This window comes from Phycodurus eques, chromosome 6 (assembly GCF_024500275.1).
Source record: "Phycodurus eques isolate BA_2022a chromosome 6, UOR_Pequ_1.1, whole genome shotgun sequence".
Lineage (NCBI taxonomy): Eukaryota > Metazoa > Chordata > Actinopteri > Syngnathiformes > Syngnathidae > Phycodurus > Phycodurus eques.
The window spans coordinates 11,466,422-11,482,311 of NC_084530.1; the positions used below are offsets into that span (position 1 = coordinate 11,466,422).

At 40.1% G+C, this 15,890-nt stretch overlaps 1 protein-coding gene across 3 annotated transcripts in view; it reads left to right on the forward strand.

The window, feature by feature from the left end:
* Positions 1-15,890, forward strand: part of grk4 (G protein-coupled receptor kinase 4) — a 67,317-nt gene that overhangs the window by 18,904 nt on the left and 32,523 nt on the right. For 2 of the 3 annotated variants that reach the window (XM_061679715.1, XM_061679714.1), the window contains exons 2-3: positions 4,225-4,320; positions 14,848-14,960. In XM_061679715.1, the coding sequence (XP_061535699.1) occupies positions 4,225-4,320; positions 14,848-14,960 (209 nt within the window). The remainder of the gene's footprint in view (positions 1-4,224; positions 4,321-14,847; positions 14,961-15,890) is intronic. The other variant, XM_061679716.1, reaches the window with a different exon arrangement.

The following is a 15,890-nucleotide window of genomic DNA, read 5'->3' on the forward strand; positions in this document are numbered from 1 at the left end:
AGCTGCGAGTGGCATTAAACCTGTTGTACCTTTTGAATTGTTCAATGTTTGCTAGGGATGTCCCGATCCAACATTTTCACTTCCAATCCGATAAGGATATTGCAGCCTTGAATTTTGGCTGATACCGATATCAGCAATAATCATACATACTTTTTGTCGTACGCAATGTTAGAAAATGCTTGATGAAGTGATATTACTCAGAGAACAATAATCAGCAACAGTTGATATGAGGAAAAACTGACCCATGTATTATTAACAAATGGGTTCCATAAGTAACTTTAAAAATAAGAATGTACTTCAATTGAATAAAATAAAAAAGATATTAGGAAATCCTGAAAAATAACCAATAAAATCAAAAACAAAAATAAATATTTTAAATGCAACATAACCACTGTTTGACGTAAACATAAGCATATTCTACATTTGAATACAGCAGGTGAAATAAGTATTTAACATGTCACCATTTTTCTCACTCAATGTTAAATGTATTTTCAAAGGTGCTATGAAATTTTCACCAGATGTTGGAAACTACCCAAATAATCCATACATACAAAATAAAGTGGAACAAATAAGATCAGAAATTAAGTTGTGTGTGTATGTAACAATGTGAAATGACACAGGGAAATGACGCATTGGAACACGGCAACTGGTATTTATTTAATATTTTGTACAAAAGCCTTTGTTTGCAATGACAGGTTGCATCTGCTTATTGCGAAGTGTGTTGAATTTAGTTCACTGCCACCATACATTGCTCGTCTGTCAAGTTTGAGCTCGCAAGTCAAAGCAAAAAATCGGCGTCTTATCAAGAAGTGTCACAGCAACATTTGTCAACAAGGAATAAAAGGACTATAATTAATAAAGTAAAAGAAAAAGCTCAGTGCACCATGTAGTCACCCATTCATTTATGAGGTCATATTTATGGGTAATGCTTTTCTTGGAAAGCTGATGGTAGAATGTAGTAGGAAATATGCACAACCCCCATGTGTTTCCGGTTACTAAATGAGAGGGTGGCTGGGATGTTGTTGTAACACTGTAAACTGTTTTGCTGTATGATTAGAGGGTTTCTTTTGGGGGCAGTTCTGCTGCTAAGCGTCTTTTTGAACTTGAGTCACGTGACCATGCACATCCTCAGACCTGCAATGAGATCCTATGTGATGATCTCAGAGTTGATTGATGCCAACTGCCCTGATGTTGGTGCTTATGGAGCACCCCCGTTCTGTCTGAAGGGAGAACCAAAGTTAAATAAATATTCTCTCTCTCCGTTCTGCATTAGGGGCTTGCACACATAGCTTTGACTTCAGAGTGACATTAAAAAGGGTGGGGTTGCTCAACAAGCTCTGACAAGCATGCGTGTGTGTGTGTAACCTTGGTCAGATCTGTGCCTTGCCACATATTCTCTCTGAGATCTTCGGGCAGTTCCTTCGACCTCAGGATTCTCATTTACTCACTATTATGCACTGAGCTGTAATTTCTTATATCAGCAGGGTATGCCTTTCCCAATCAAGTTAAATTAATACGATTATACATAGCTGGACTCAAATGAAGGTGAAGAACCATCACAGGGATGATTAGAGGAAATGGACATCACTTGAGTTAAATATACGTGTCACAGCAAAGGGTCTGAATACTTGTGGCCATGTTTTATTTTAGTTTTCCTTTTTTTTATTAAATCTGCAAAAATTTCCATAATTAAAATTTTTACTGTCTGAGGGGCTTTTGTGTACGTGTATGAGAAAAAAAAATTACTTAAATGATTTCAGCAAATGGCTGAAATGTGACAGAGTGAAAAATTTAAGGGTAAAATGCTATTAAAAGATATATACAAATTTACAATATCCCACAGGATTAATACAATCCATGAAATAGCCTTGTCATGTCTTTTGATGTGTGCTGCCACTTTGTAATTGAGGTGATGTGAGTTAAGAAATGTGGTGCAGTCTGATTTTCTAAAATTTTGACACGGCTACAAGATTCATTGGTGGTTGTCAGTACCTTATTGTAGGGCTGCACGATATTTAGTTTGAGCATCGTTATCGCGATGTATGTGTGTGCAATAATCACATCGTAGGGTCTGTGACGTTGGTGTACTGTAATATACAGTGAATCAATTGCAATATTAAAAGTGACCATCAGAGAGGACATAAAATTCTAAGTTAATGATTATTTGCTAAAAACAACCTTTATGGAGCCAAGGAACATATTTTACAATTGAAAAATCTCACGGCGCACCAACAAACAAAAATGTCACAAAAAGTGGATAAATTCATTACTGTATTTACTTCCTGCCATGTAATAGAAGACCATGCATTTGTTCTGTCTGTCACTATGCCTCACTGGCATAAATAGAGGAACAAAGATACATTATTCATTGTAAATATATTTTTGGGAGAAATTAAGTACGCAAGTATATACAGTAAATGAACAGGTCATTTAAATAGACACATTCCTCCATCATGTGATCGGTTATCGTTTTTTTAAACTCGCTGATCGGCCCCAAAAATCCTGATCGTGTAAACCCTTGTATAAAGTTGGAAAAGATTACAAACTTATCTCTAAAAGTGTTGTTCATCAGTCCACGTTTCCACAAATTGTCTATAAATGGTAAAAGTTCAGCACTGTTGCGTCTCTTCCAAGGAATGGCCTTCCTGTAGCGATGACTGCATTAGCATAGTGCAGAATGCTCAATGAGGTAAAAAAAATAAAAAACCCTATACCCTATAGTGTCAGCTGATGACTTAGAGAAATCAATGGCACATGCCAACATCTCTGTTGACAAATCTACCGTACATAAAACAATAAACAAGAATGGGGTTTGTGGGAGAACACAGGCTGTTGCTGTCTAAAAAAAAAAAAAAAAAAAAAAAAAAAACATTGCTGCATGTTTGACCTCTGCTAAAGAGCCCTTGGATGTTGCACAGCAGTACTGGTAAAATATTCTGTGGACAAATGAAACCAAAGTTGTGATGAAGACACAACACCATGTGCGGAGGGAAAAACGGCACATCACACCAGCATCAAAACCTTATACTAACTCTGAACCATGATGGATGGAGCATCATGGTATGGGCATTCCTGGCTACCAGGGGGCCTGGACAGCTTGCTATCATCAATGGAAAAATTAATTCACAATATGAAGATGCTTTGCAGAAGAATTTCATGCCATCTGTTCAACATTTGAACCTCAGAAGAGGATGGGTGTTGCAACAGGACTATGATCCACAACACACAAGCAAATCATCAACAGAATGGCTCGAAAAGAAGAAAATAGGTGTTATGTAGTGGCCCAGTCAAAGTCCTAACCTCAACCCGATGGAGATGCTGTGGCATGATGTTGAGAGCTAGTCACACCAGACATGCCAGGAATCTTGCTGAACTGCAATAGTTTTGTAAGGAGCAATGCTCCCAAATTCATACTGATCGTTGTGCACGTTGTCTGCAACTACAGGAAACAGAGGTTATTGCTGCCAAAGCAAGACCAACCAGTTATTAAATCCAAGGGTTCACTTACTTTCACCTCACTCTCCTGTGAATCTTTTTTTTTTTTATAATAAAAATATGAAAACTTAATTTTTTGTGTGGTACTAGTTTTAAGCAGAATGTTTGTTTATTCTTGCGAGTTAGATGATCAGACTACATTTTATGACCAATTCATGCAGAAATTTAAGAAATTCCAAAGGAATCAGATACTTTTTCTTCACACTGTGTGGTATGTCGCCTCACTTTTTTGAGCAATAAAATGTCAGGGTTTTTTTTGCACAGTAACTTGTTTTTGCATATGGACTACTGAAGTAAATCCCATGACATTTTTGTATAAACATTGAAAAAGTAAAGTGCGTGTAAACTTAAATGTTTATTTCCTCTTGGAAATTGTAATGTCGGGCACAGCTTAGTAAAGCCATTACTTTTGTCCATTTCCATTGTTGTTGTTTGGTTCAATACGGCCTTCATCCATACAACGCGAATAACATGCAAATCACCCCCTACTGGTCAGGAGGCGAATCGATTCAGATTATTGCCATGCATTGATTAATCAATATTTTTACCCACCCCAGCACAAAAAAATAAAATGTAACTGCATGTATGTGATGTCCGTAGGTGTAAAGTTATCCCCTTTACCAGTCAACTTCTACCAGTAACTAGCAATCTACGTCTTCCCTGTTGACCAATTGACCTGGGATGTAATGGTGCCACTTTCTCTATTGATTGTCTGTTTCTAACTCTTAGGTGGAGGAGGGAAGAGGAATGGTCGAAGTAAGAAATGGAAAGAAATGCTAAAACTACCCCATATAAGCCAGTGTGAGGAGCTGCGTTGCATTATTGGTAAGAAATTGGTCCTGATGCTCTGTTTGCGTGTAAAATGGAACGATAATGTGCCATGCTGTGTCAAAGGGTTGGCTCTGACTGCAGGAGGAAGCTCAGATTGGACTTCCTTCCTCTTTGGCGTCAACACCCACCCACAGGCGGGGCACAGGAAACTATTTGTGTATGAGTGTGTCTGACTCAAGGAATTGTCTGCTCAGCCATTTCGTCATCTGTCTTTTCGGTCTGTTCAGATGCCAAATCAAAATAATCTCCTCTACAACTTTGTTCCTACATTGAGCTTTAGCTTTAGAGTAACGAGTAGGCCTCAATGATCAATAAGTGTTGAAGTTTGAGGCCCCGACAACACGGAAAGGTGTTTCAGTGGATCTGCAAAGGTTTTTTGTATTCCTTCTACATTTTTTCCGCACCGAACCAGCATTTTGGGAGCCCAAAAACAAATTTTCTTTTAAACCGGGTTCTAGAGTGAATAGCTCTCAAATCGCAACCCTTGCGTTTCTGTGTGTACAAAACACATACATCCCTCCTGAGACAAATATGTGGTTTTTCAAGTTCTTCCATGACTCTCCACGAAACACGGATAACAATAACAACAGTAATGGTGGATCACAGTTCGGCTGTTCTTTACTTACCTTGCCGGTGATCTGGGCTTTAGTATTGGAGCAGAAGTTCTACCTGTTCGTCAGTCATCACAAGGGTCTTTTTTTTTTCTCTTGCTTTTTCTTGCTCGCTTCCTTTCCCCTACCGTTGTTAATGCATATTTTTTATCACTAACCAGATTGATTACAGTAATGCCCTGCTTTCTCGTCTTCCAAAAAAAAGAGTATTTCAAGTCTATATTTCCTACAGAATTCAGCAGCACATGTCCTGACAAAGACCAGAAGGTTGGAGCACATTACACCGATTTTAAAATCACTGCATTGGTTCCATATGTAGTTCAGGATTTTAAGGTTCCTTTACTGTTTTTTTAAAATGTTTTCACGGTCTTGGCCCCTCCTATCGCTCAGAACTCTTTACCATACGAACCCTCTCGAGCACTGAGGTCCTCTGGCTCCGGCATTCTCCAAAGTCAGGACACGCACTCATGGTGAGGCAGCATTTGATTTCTATGGCTCCCGTCTGTGGAACGGTCTGCCGGAGAAGCTCAGGACTGCAGAGAATGTTCTTATTTTTAAGACAGCCTCCAGACCCACCTTTTTCATTTAGCTTTAACTAATATTTATTCCCTGAGATGGTCTTTCCTCACCTTTTTGCTCTGTACTCAGCCTCCGGTTATTGCGTTATTACGGTTTGTTTTACTTAGTGAGGATAAGCGGTTTAGAAAATGTTTGGCTGGATGGATTTTCAATGTAAAACGCTTTGTGTTGCAAAGTATGTCTTTGACTTCCTGGGGCGGCGTTAAAAGAGCCACTTCAGGCCTGACATATAAACTACAGCGTTTCAGTTTCTTCGTGTGGATACACATAAAAAAAAAAAAGATTTAGTTTTTAAGGCAAACGTTTTAAAAATGAGTAAAAAAGGATCAAGATCGGCTCCGCTTCCGTGTGGACGGGGGCTAAAAGAGCCCCGATGGTGTCAAACCTAAAGTACATGTGTGTGTGCATTCACATGTAACACTGCATCACAGCTTTCTCTGCTATTTCACTCTAACCACACTCCCCCTCCTCCACATTCGCACCCCTCCCTACCTTCTATCTGCCTTCACCTTCCACTATCTGGCTTTTTCTACCTCCTTCAGTACTCCAGAGCAACAGAAGACCCATGACAAGAAAATGGCAATTTAAAAAAAAAAAAAAAAAGCCTTTAACGAATAGGAAAGGAAAGCACCCTCAATGTCACAAAAAACTTAGTGAATCAAACTGCAACAGACCGGGAAGACAAGTTAAAGATGTAGTCATGACAGAAACCACAATGAAACACAAAAGTATTGCTCATGAGTTTGTTTTAAACAAATAAAATAAAAATAAACTGCAGATACAGTACATGCCTTTTCAAGTACGAAGAAAAAAAATCAACTTTGTGTGTCTGTGTGTCTGCACTCAGCAGCTGTTAAGGGTTACATACGTCACTGTTACATAGGGAAATTACGCAATAGCCTCTATCGCACACAGCGCAGGATCAAAATAATCCCCTTTGCGTACTTAAACACCAACCGTGCGCGGCATACACACGCGTGTGCGCTCACACACACACACACACACACAAACCGTTCCTCATGTTGTCGCAGGAGATGGAAAGATACAGTATAGACACTGATAGCAGTGTCTTTATTGTGTCTCGATAATGTCAGGCATTTGGCCTTAGCCTTGACAAGCAGGTCACTTCTAGGAATCCTAGATTGCATGATGTGGGGTGTAGCCGTTGTGTCGGCTAGCCATTTTACAACCCTCACTCTCTTTACATCTTATTGTACCTTTTTATTTGGTCTCTCTCAATGAAGACTCAGTTATTTTAAGTTTCAGATCACTCCAGACTTTATTAACCTCAGTTGATTACGCTTTGGAGCAAACCTGATCATTGGCAGTTTTAACTCTTTAGTTTCTTCTGTTTTGCTAAAACTATATAAACTGTATAGATGGGTATCGTCTGCATAACACACTTGCCTGTGCTTTTTTTGGTCCTTTGGGTGATTTGCCACTTGCAGATTTTCTGCACGAATGATCATTTATATTGCGGCATGGTGGGCGACTGGTTAGAGCGTCAGCCTCACAGTTCTGAGGACGCGGGTTCAATACCCGGTCCCGCCTGTGTGGAGTTTGCATGTTCTCCCCGTGTTCTCTCCCTAGTGAGGAGAAGCGGCTCAGAAAATGGATGGATGATCATTTATTGAACCATTAGCAGCAACCTTAATTTTGCACACAGGACATCACACATGCTCTCAGTTTTGAGCTAATTCTTTGTGCTACGTTGGTGATGCGGACCAGTCAGTCTACATTTGCGTTATTCAGGATGAAGAACAGAGACAGAATGGATCAGTGTTCTAGATATTAGTGGTGGGACTAGCGACCATACAATATGTTTCAAATAATTATTTAGAGGTCTATGATTTGATTCTATTACTGACTTATTATTAATTAATACTGAATGTGTGTGCGTGTGTGTGTGTGTGCGTGCGTGCGTAATACATTATATATATATTATACAGTCCCCGCTAAAAGTATTGGAACGGGAAGGTTTCCTTTGTTTTTGTTGTATACTTAAGATATTTGGGTTTCAGATCAAAAGATAAATATGAGACAAAACTTCAGAATTCCAGATTTTATTTCATGGCATTTATATCTAGATGTGTTAACTCAGGACAATTAAGGTTTTTTGATTTTTTTATTCTTCAGGTAAAATGTAGTTTGTGGTACCACGCATTAAAATAAGAAACAACAAATAACAAGAAATTTAAGAAACAAGAGTGGTCTAATATTTTTCTTTGAATGTGTATATAAAACCTACTGTGTATAGTTGATACGGAGAAGAGAAAGTTTATATATATATGTATATATGTGTGTATATATGTGTGTATATATATATGTATATATATGTGTATATATGTGTGTGTGTATGTATATATATATATATATATATATATATATATATATATACACACACACACATACATACACACACACACACACTGCCTCACAGTTCTGAGGTCCGGGATTCAACCCGCCTGTGTGGAGTTTGCATGTTCTCCCGATGCCTGCGTGGGTTTTCTCCGGGCACTCCGGTTTCCTCCGACCTCCCAAAGACATGCGTGGTAGGTTAATTGACGACTCTAAATTGCCCGTAGGTGTGAATGTGAGTGTGAATGGTTGTTTGTTTATATATGCCCTGCGATTGGCTGGCAACCAATTCCAAGGTAACACTAGCATCATAGACTACCTGCTGTCCAACGGCAAAGGGGTATTTACGGATTGCAGCACCCTAAACAAATTTGACGTTGGAAGTGACCATAAATTGGTTCGGGTCAAAGTGCAAATCAACTGCCAACTTGAACGAAATAAACTTCTAAAGAGCAAGCTTACCAAATTAAACTTAATTCAAGAAAGAAGCGATGAGTTTCAAATACATTTGGCTAATCGCTTTAAAGCTCTTCTAACGCTGGAAGACACAGATCTGTCAACACAGATTGGGATTGTTCAAACGGCACACAAAGTAGCGGCATCAACGAGAAAGACAACAGACAGAATATTTAAAGCTACTTTTGACTTAATGAAAAAGCGCTGAGAAATTAAGAAAAGGGTCAGCATTATCAACAAAATTGAATGTTGAATTGTGCAAGACGATTTGGAAAAAGATACGAGAAGAATTAAGAATTTACAACGTTCGGCTTGTTCAGAAAATGCTTGAAGCGGGACATGGAATAAAAAACGTAAAACATAATTTAATTAAAATAAAGAAATTTTTGGTTTTAAAATGGAAGATGGAATGATATGTCACAGCCGCGAAGAAATCGTACAACGAGTTAAAGAATTTTACACAAACCTATACAGTGACCCTCACCAAATGATTACTGGAAAGCTAGAAGCAGACCCAGTTCCATGTATCCTGAATGAAGATATTTTGAGAGGCTGTTGGTATTCACGAACTGTGGATTTCCGTGACCGAGACTTTCCACCTCGTCCACAGTGTGCTTTGTAGCCACAGGTACATATATAACTATAGTTGGGTATTATTCCAAAACACAATGTACTGTATATTCTATAGATATTGTATTGGTACAGTTTGTGAAAGCTCAAATCTATTTGAAATTGAATGTTACATCTCTGATGTTGCGACGCCGTTTACCGGCGATTAAAATTTTGAATCACAGCAAAACTAGTGGCTGACGGTCTGCCGCTCATGAAAACTAGTTTCCGAACCCTGCACACTGCATGACAGTGCAGTCTGTTTCAGCCTCGTCGCTCAGTGCGCAGCAGGCCTGACAGACCATTGATAGACAATACAGTTGGCCACAGCCAGAGCACCACTGTCATATGCATATTTTTAAAATCAGGTATCAGTTGAGTTTGCATTAAATATAAGATTACATTTTTATTTTTTAGTCTTCATACGTTCATGGCTAAAGATGGAAATTAGCATTCTGCTAAATCAGGTGCAAGCATCGTTCCACGTCTTTGATACTGATTAATGTAAGTGCACATTATCCATAAACTGAATTTAGTTTTACCCAACTACATTTGTTCCCAACGTAGCAGATGAATGATCCAAAAAATTTTATTGTCCAGGTTCTCTAAATTTGTCTTTATGAGCCCCGCGTTTGAGAGCTCTTTTCAGCTGACAGGGTAACACCAAGCACCAAAGATGTTTGAGGATCAATGATGTAAGGCAATACCCGAGGGATAGTACAATGAACTTCAGTACAGGAGATTTGCTCTGTTAACATTTGCTCATAACATGTAAAACACAGCAGCCAGTGCAAAGAGAGGCAATAAAAGCTACTCTCTCTCTACAATCTTCTATTTGCTTATCAGGGTTACCTTAGACCTTATGACCATGTGAATGAGTTAGTGTAATAAGTGGTGTGCTGAAGTGCAGAGGGAATGCTGGGTAATAAACTGCAGATGGGGAGAGCTGTTGCAAAGATTTGATTTACAATCCAGGTTGTTCTGTAGGTGTCACCCCTCAGACATTTTCATCTTCTGCTTCCTCTTCAATCCTCTGTACACACGTGTGGATGTTGTCATTAGTGTTTACGGCCTTATTTTATAAATTGCCTGTATTTTTTTTTAGCTTGTGACATTGGGCCTTTTCCTAATTTGGTACTGGTGGGTTCATTTGGCCATAAATTGGTCCGAATAAATAACTTTCTTTTGTGTAGGCTATTTTAAATAAATTTCCCTCAGCACGACCAATGAAGTTGTTTAAATTGGATTCAATTTCTGAATTATTTGGAAGTTGACATGAATTCAATTTATTTGTATAGCGCCCGTGTAGTGGTACACTCGCCTGACTTTGGTGCAGGCAGCGTGGGTTCAGTTCCCACTCAGTGACGGTGTGAATGTGGGTGCGAATGGTTGTCCGTGTCTATATGTGCCCTGCGACTGACTGGCGACCAGTTCAGGGTGTAGTCCGCCTTTCGCCCGAAGTCAGCTGGGATAGGCTCCAGCGCCCCGCGACCCTAACCAGGATAAGCGGTGTAGAAAATGGATGGATGGATGGATGGAAGTATAGCGCCAAATCACAAAAGAAGTTGTCTCAGCACACTTATCACATGGAGCATGTCAAAGACCACACTCCTCACTCATTAAAGACCAACTGAACCCCACATGAGCACACACTAGGTGACGGAGGCAAGGAAAAAACTCCCTGTTGGAAAGAAACCTCAAGCAGACCCGAGACTTGGTGTAGGGCGGCCATCTGCCTCGACTGATTGTTTTAGAGAGTGGAAAAGGAGAGAGACAGAAACAAAAGAGAGCCATTTACACAAAGCAGACTTGAACTTGTCAGGAGTTGCCGTGATCCTCAAGGGTTGATTAAAGCATGTCGTGTGAGAAGGTACTGCAGATGGAGGGATCCCCCTTTCAGGAAGACCAGGCTGACCCAGTCATTCGAAGCAGAATCTTCCACAGCAGTGCCTCCACGGAAGTGGTCCACCTCAGGTCTTGTCCCAGTTGGTCGGTGCAGAATCCATACAGCAACAACCTCAGATTCGGTCATCGTCACCTAGCCCCCTTTCTGAGCAGGAGTGGAGGGGGTAGGAGAGAGGAGAAGTAGCAGTAAAACAGGCCTGTATTTTAACGAAATGCCAAAGTGTAAAAAGTTTTAAGTTGAGATTTCAAGATTTCTACTGAGGTAGTAGCGCTAATATCCACGGGTAGGGCTTTCCAGAGTATTGGAGACCAAATAGTCTGTGTGAGAGAAAGAAGTCCACAGTGCTCTAGCACCTGTGGACTTCTTTCTGGCTGTTGGAATCACCAAAAGACCAGCATGTTGCGCAACAGGATTTCGGGGCGACATCGGAGGATGCTAAGCCAAGTAATATTTTATGCGTACGTAATAAAACCTTAAAAATCACATCTCAAGTGGCCTGGGAGCCCATGCAATTTGGCCAGTATCAGAGTCTAATATGATCAAACTTTCTTGTCCTCGTCAAGTCTTGCTGCAGCATTTTGTTCTAACAGCAGGCTTTTAATACTAGACATGGGAAGACCAGAGAGCAGCACTTTACAAAAGTCGAGGCGAGATGTAACAAATACATCGACTATGATCTCTGAACCACTAGCAGATAGGATGGGCTGTATTTTAGCAATATTGCAAAGATGGAAAAATACAGTTTTGGTCATATTCTTGTGCATTTGAAAGGAAAGAATTGAGTCAAATATAAGATAAGATTTCTTGCTGAGTCACTTTGAATAATGGTACTTTTATCAAATATGATCTCCTTAAACAATCAACAGCTCAGTTTTCTGATGGTTAAGAAGCAAAAGGTTAGAGAACATCCATTGTTTAATCTTAATGAGACATGCCTCCAGATTACAGCAATTGCATGCGTTAGTTTTAATGGCATGTATAGATGGGTATCGTCTGCATAACAGCGATAGCTAATCGTATGATATCGCCAAGCGGCAGCATATAAATGCTGAACAAAAGAGGTCCAAGTACCCATCCCTGCAGGATTCCGCAAGTGACATTACAATACTCAGAGGTCACATTACCATGGATTACACAGTGTCCTCTCAAAGAGTTTAGATCTAAACCAAGAAAGTGCTGAGCCTGTAATACCGATACACGTTTCAAGGTGATCTAGGAGTATTTTGCTATATAATCGACGGTATTAAAGGCTACGTTGAGGTCGAGTATTAATAGTATTCATGAGGTGTCACAGTCCATAGGCTAGTAAATTATTATTCTTCACTTTTGCAAGGGCCGTTTCAGTATATTGTTCTGCCCTGAATCCGGATTGAAAACGTTTACTACATTGCTAGAGGCCTTGTGATCATCAAGCTGTTGTGCTACGTTTCCTTTCAAGAATTTTCAAAATTAATGGGAGATTTTACACTGGCCTATGATTGCAAAAACTCTCAGGGTCGAGGTTGGTTCTTTTGAGTAAGGGTCACATAACGACCGTCTTGAAAGCTGGAAGTGGAGTGCTGGTACAGTGTCCGACACCAACGGTGGCCCGGGGCCACCTCACCACTGTCTCGGGCCACCACCTACGCATAGAGGCTGGCCTGCTTGGGCCAATAGAAATTTCTAAGTTCTCAAAGATTTTCGCCTGCCCAAAATGGCCCAAAAGTGCAGTTTCAGTTGCAGACTGAAATACTTTTATCACCAAAACATCCCGTCTGCAACAGGATGTTATGATGACGCAAGGAAAAACCACGACCGGCTTGCGCCTGACTGGCTAAATGAGCACAAATTAGCCTCAAGTCGATAGCCGAAGCTAATGCTGCTAGCATTAATAGAGTCATAAGACCGGCAGTGAGACAACGAAATGGCGGAAAGCGACAAGGGCAGCAAACAAAGCCTCATCTCCAGATTATTATGTCCAAATATGGGCGGAGAACAACTGTGTGTAAACGAGGACTTAATTCATCAAAATATTAAGGCAACGCACGCCATCCATAACCTAGACACTTTATGAAACTGTTGTAGCACTTGCCGGACTTTGGCATATTTTGGCATACGGCCGGTGTGTGTCAATCATAGGTATCATAAAAACATGGTTATTTATCTCTAATGGAGTAAGTAACCAAAAATGTCTTCACATGAAAACGGTCAAAGGTGCAAAATATTTTGCGGAACGCTGCCTTTATATGAAAAATACTATATATTGTGCATTATATTTATGTACCAGTATTTATTTATTTCAAGGCTAGCCCCTTGGGATGCATCATCTAATTTTCAAGAGAGTAATTTCATCACATACAGATAATCACAAGTACGGGTATACAAAATAGTATCCATCGATCCATTCTCTACACCACATCCTGTTCAGGGTCGCTGGAGCCTATCCTAGCTATCTTTGGGCGAGAGGGGGGGGGTACACCCTGAACTGGTCGCCAGTCAATCGCAGGGGACATATAGAAACTGAGAATCATTCAGACTCACATTCACGCTGTTTCTGAGTGGGGACTGAACCCATGCTGCCTGCATGGAAGTCAGGCGAATGTACCACGACATCAGTGACATACAAAATAATAAAGGTAAATCAAAATCATAATGCACACACACACACACACACACACACACACACACACACACAATGCCCCCCTAAGTTTAGCCTCCCACCAACCAGCCAATATTTTACAATATGCATGTGTATTAATATATAATATATGTAGTGTGCACAACATCAAGACACTAGATTGTGGGAATATCAGTAAGTAAATATTTTAGTAATTTTGATTTTAACTATTATTTTAAGCATTATTATTATTATTTTGTGATTGCAATACCTTCATTTTAGTGAGGTTATTACAGCGTAATCATCATGAATGCAATTCTACTAATAAATTCTTAAAGGGGCTTAAATAATACAGCATAAAGATAAATAGGAAATAATCACTAAAACCTAACGTATTATATCATGACAGGGCCACCACAACTTGACTCATCGGGCCACCACTCACAAAGGCTTAACGTCGGACCCCCTTGTACATTTACAAAATTTAAGATGGAAGTTCCTAAGGTTAAAAACAGCTCTTTAACGGGTTTTCAAGAAAGAGGGTCGACCAAGCACGTTGTCTGTTTTGCCGCACTAACTGGTTGTGTGAGTCTGTCAAGGGATACTTCCTCAAGATGAGAGAGGTTAGCCAGACAGTTATCCGCCTTAGTGCTGATATTAATCTACTTGATCAAAGAATTCAACCGGGCTTGAGGCGAAGTGTCCTTAATCTCGTTCCTAATGAGGTAAAAAAACAAAAAATAATTTTAATTGGATGAAATCATCAGCTGAAAACGGAGAGTTGCTGGAAGTAGGCTGCTGTTGGGCTAGCGTTGCTTCTGTGTCAAATAAGTGTTTCGGGTTATTTTTATTTAAGACATTCTGGGGAAATAATTACTTTTAGCTTGTTTGTATTTTAAACAATCACCCCCATGCCTGACAGAAAACCTCAAGAAGAAGAAGACCTTGATTGTTTAAGTGCTCAGGTTTCATCTGTGAACCAAGAAGTTAGTCTTACAACACTTTTTAAGTTCTTAATGCTGCTATGGTGTCGAGGGCGTTACACAGAGCCACATTAAAATAATTTGTGATATTATCAGTAAGACCCACATAGGAAGACAGTCGGCTCATCGGTGCTATTTGCCCCCAGAATTTTCCTTGAAGTAATAATAAAATTGTGTTGTGTATACCCCCATGAGACATTGACACTTTAGATTGAGGTAACAATGTGGTTTTTAGGCCTGAATACCTTATAAAGCATGAGAGACAAAGCCTAACCATCACACACAAGAAAAAATATAGCAACTGCAAAATTGTGTAACCAAAGCATGAAAATGACTTTATTTGGGATCTGAATGTCTTGTGTAATGTTACAAAAACATATTAATTTTCATTTCTCCCTGTGTTTACCCATCTCTTCCTCTCAGAGAGGGACTATACTAGTCTATGTGAGAAGCAGCCTATTGGTCGGCTTCTATTTCGTCAGTACTGTGACACCAGGCCAGAGCTGAAGCGCTGCATCGAATTCATGGACGCCGTGGTAAGATTTTGGAAAACCTAATTTTTCTTTCATTTTTTTCACACACGTTTGTCTCTTGGCTTCCACATCTGTGTTCCCGCCTTTGGGATGAATAGTGAGAAAAGTGGGGTCCCTGTCCTTTCTCTGGCTTTCTTGGCAATAACGTTGGGTGTTGGTTGGGGATAGGGGGGTCAATGAAGGAGGTGATTAGTGATATAGACAGGCTGTCAGAGAGCAGACCCCTCCTCTTCCTCCATGCACTCATCCGTGAGGTCAAGCCCACGTCAGTTCACCGAGCAGGCAAACACAGGCCCGAGACAGTGTCTCGGCCCCGGAGCTATGTGGCAAACGAAAACGAGCAAATCATGCTTATTTAAAAAGAACATACATATTTTTTTACGCTTGGCACCCATGCACTGAGATTACCTGCACCCGGTGAAGTAATTTTTCATGACTCACATGACTAACGACTTCATGTCATATGCATGTTGCATATATTACCCAAATTTGTCGGCCTTATGCTGGCGAAAAGACTACACAACAAATTTCCTGGCTAGTATCTTTCAGTGATATTACATTTTATAGACTTATATCGGTACCTAGGGGTGTTTGATGTAACACAGCACTGAATTTATCGTCTTAGTTTACGAGACGGCAGAAACGCTCACGCTGTGAATTTGTAATATTATTACAGGCTGTAATTCCAGATGACATGCTTTACAGTAGTGTTGAACCCTACTGACCAATCACATGGAAGTTCAGCCACCCCCTTCAGTCAATCAAATCTGCATGTCAGGCCGTAATCACTGATTGCGCATAGCCCAGACAGAGAAGAGAAGAAACGTAGCAGGGGAGATAGAGACTCAGCGTCGAAGTTGAGTTGAAGAAAAGGAATTAAACATTTGGAACAAACTGCGCTTCAAATGGAACGGTCAGTGTCATGTTTGTTTA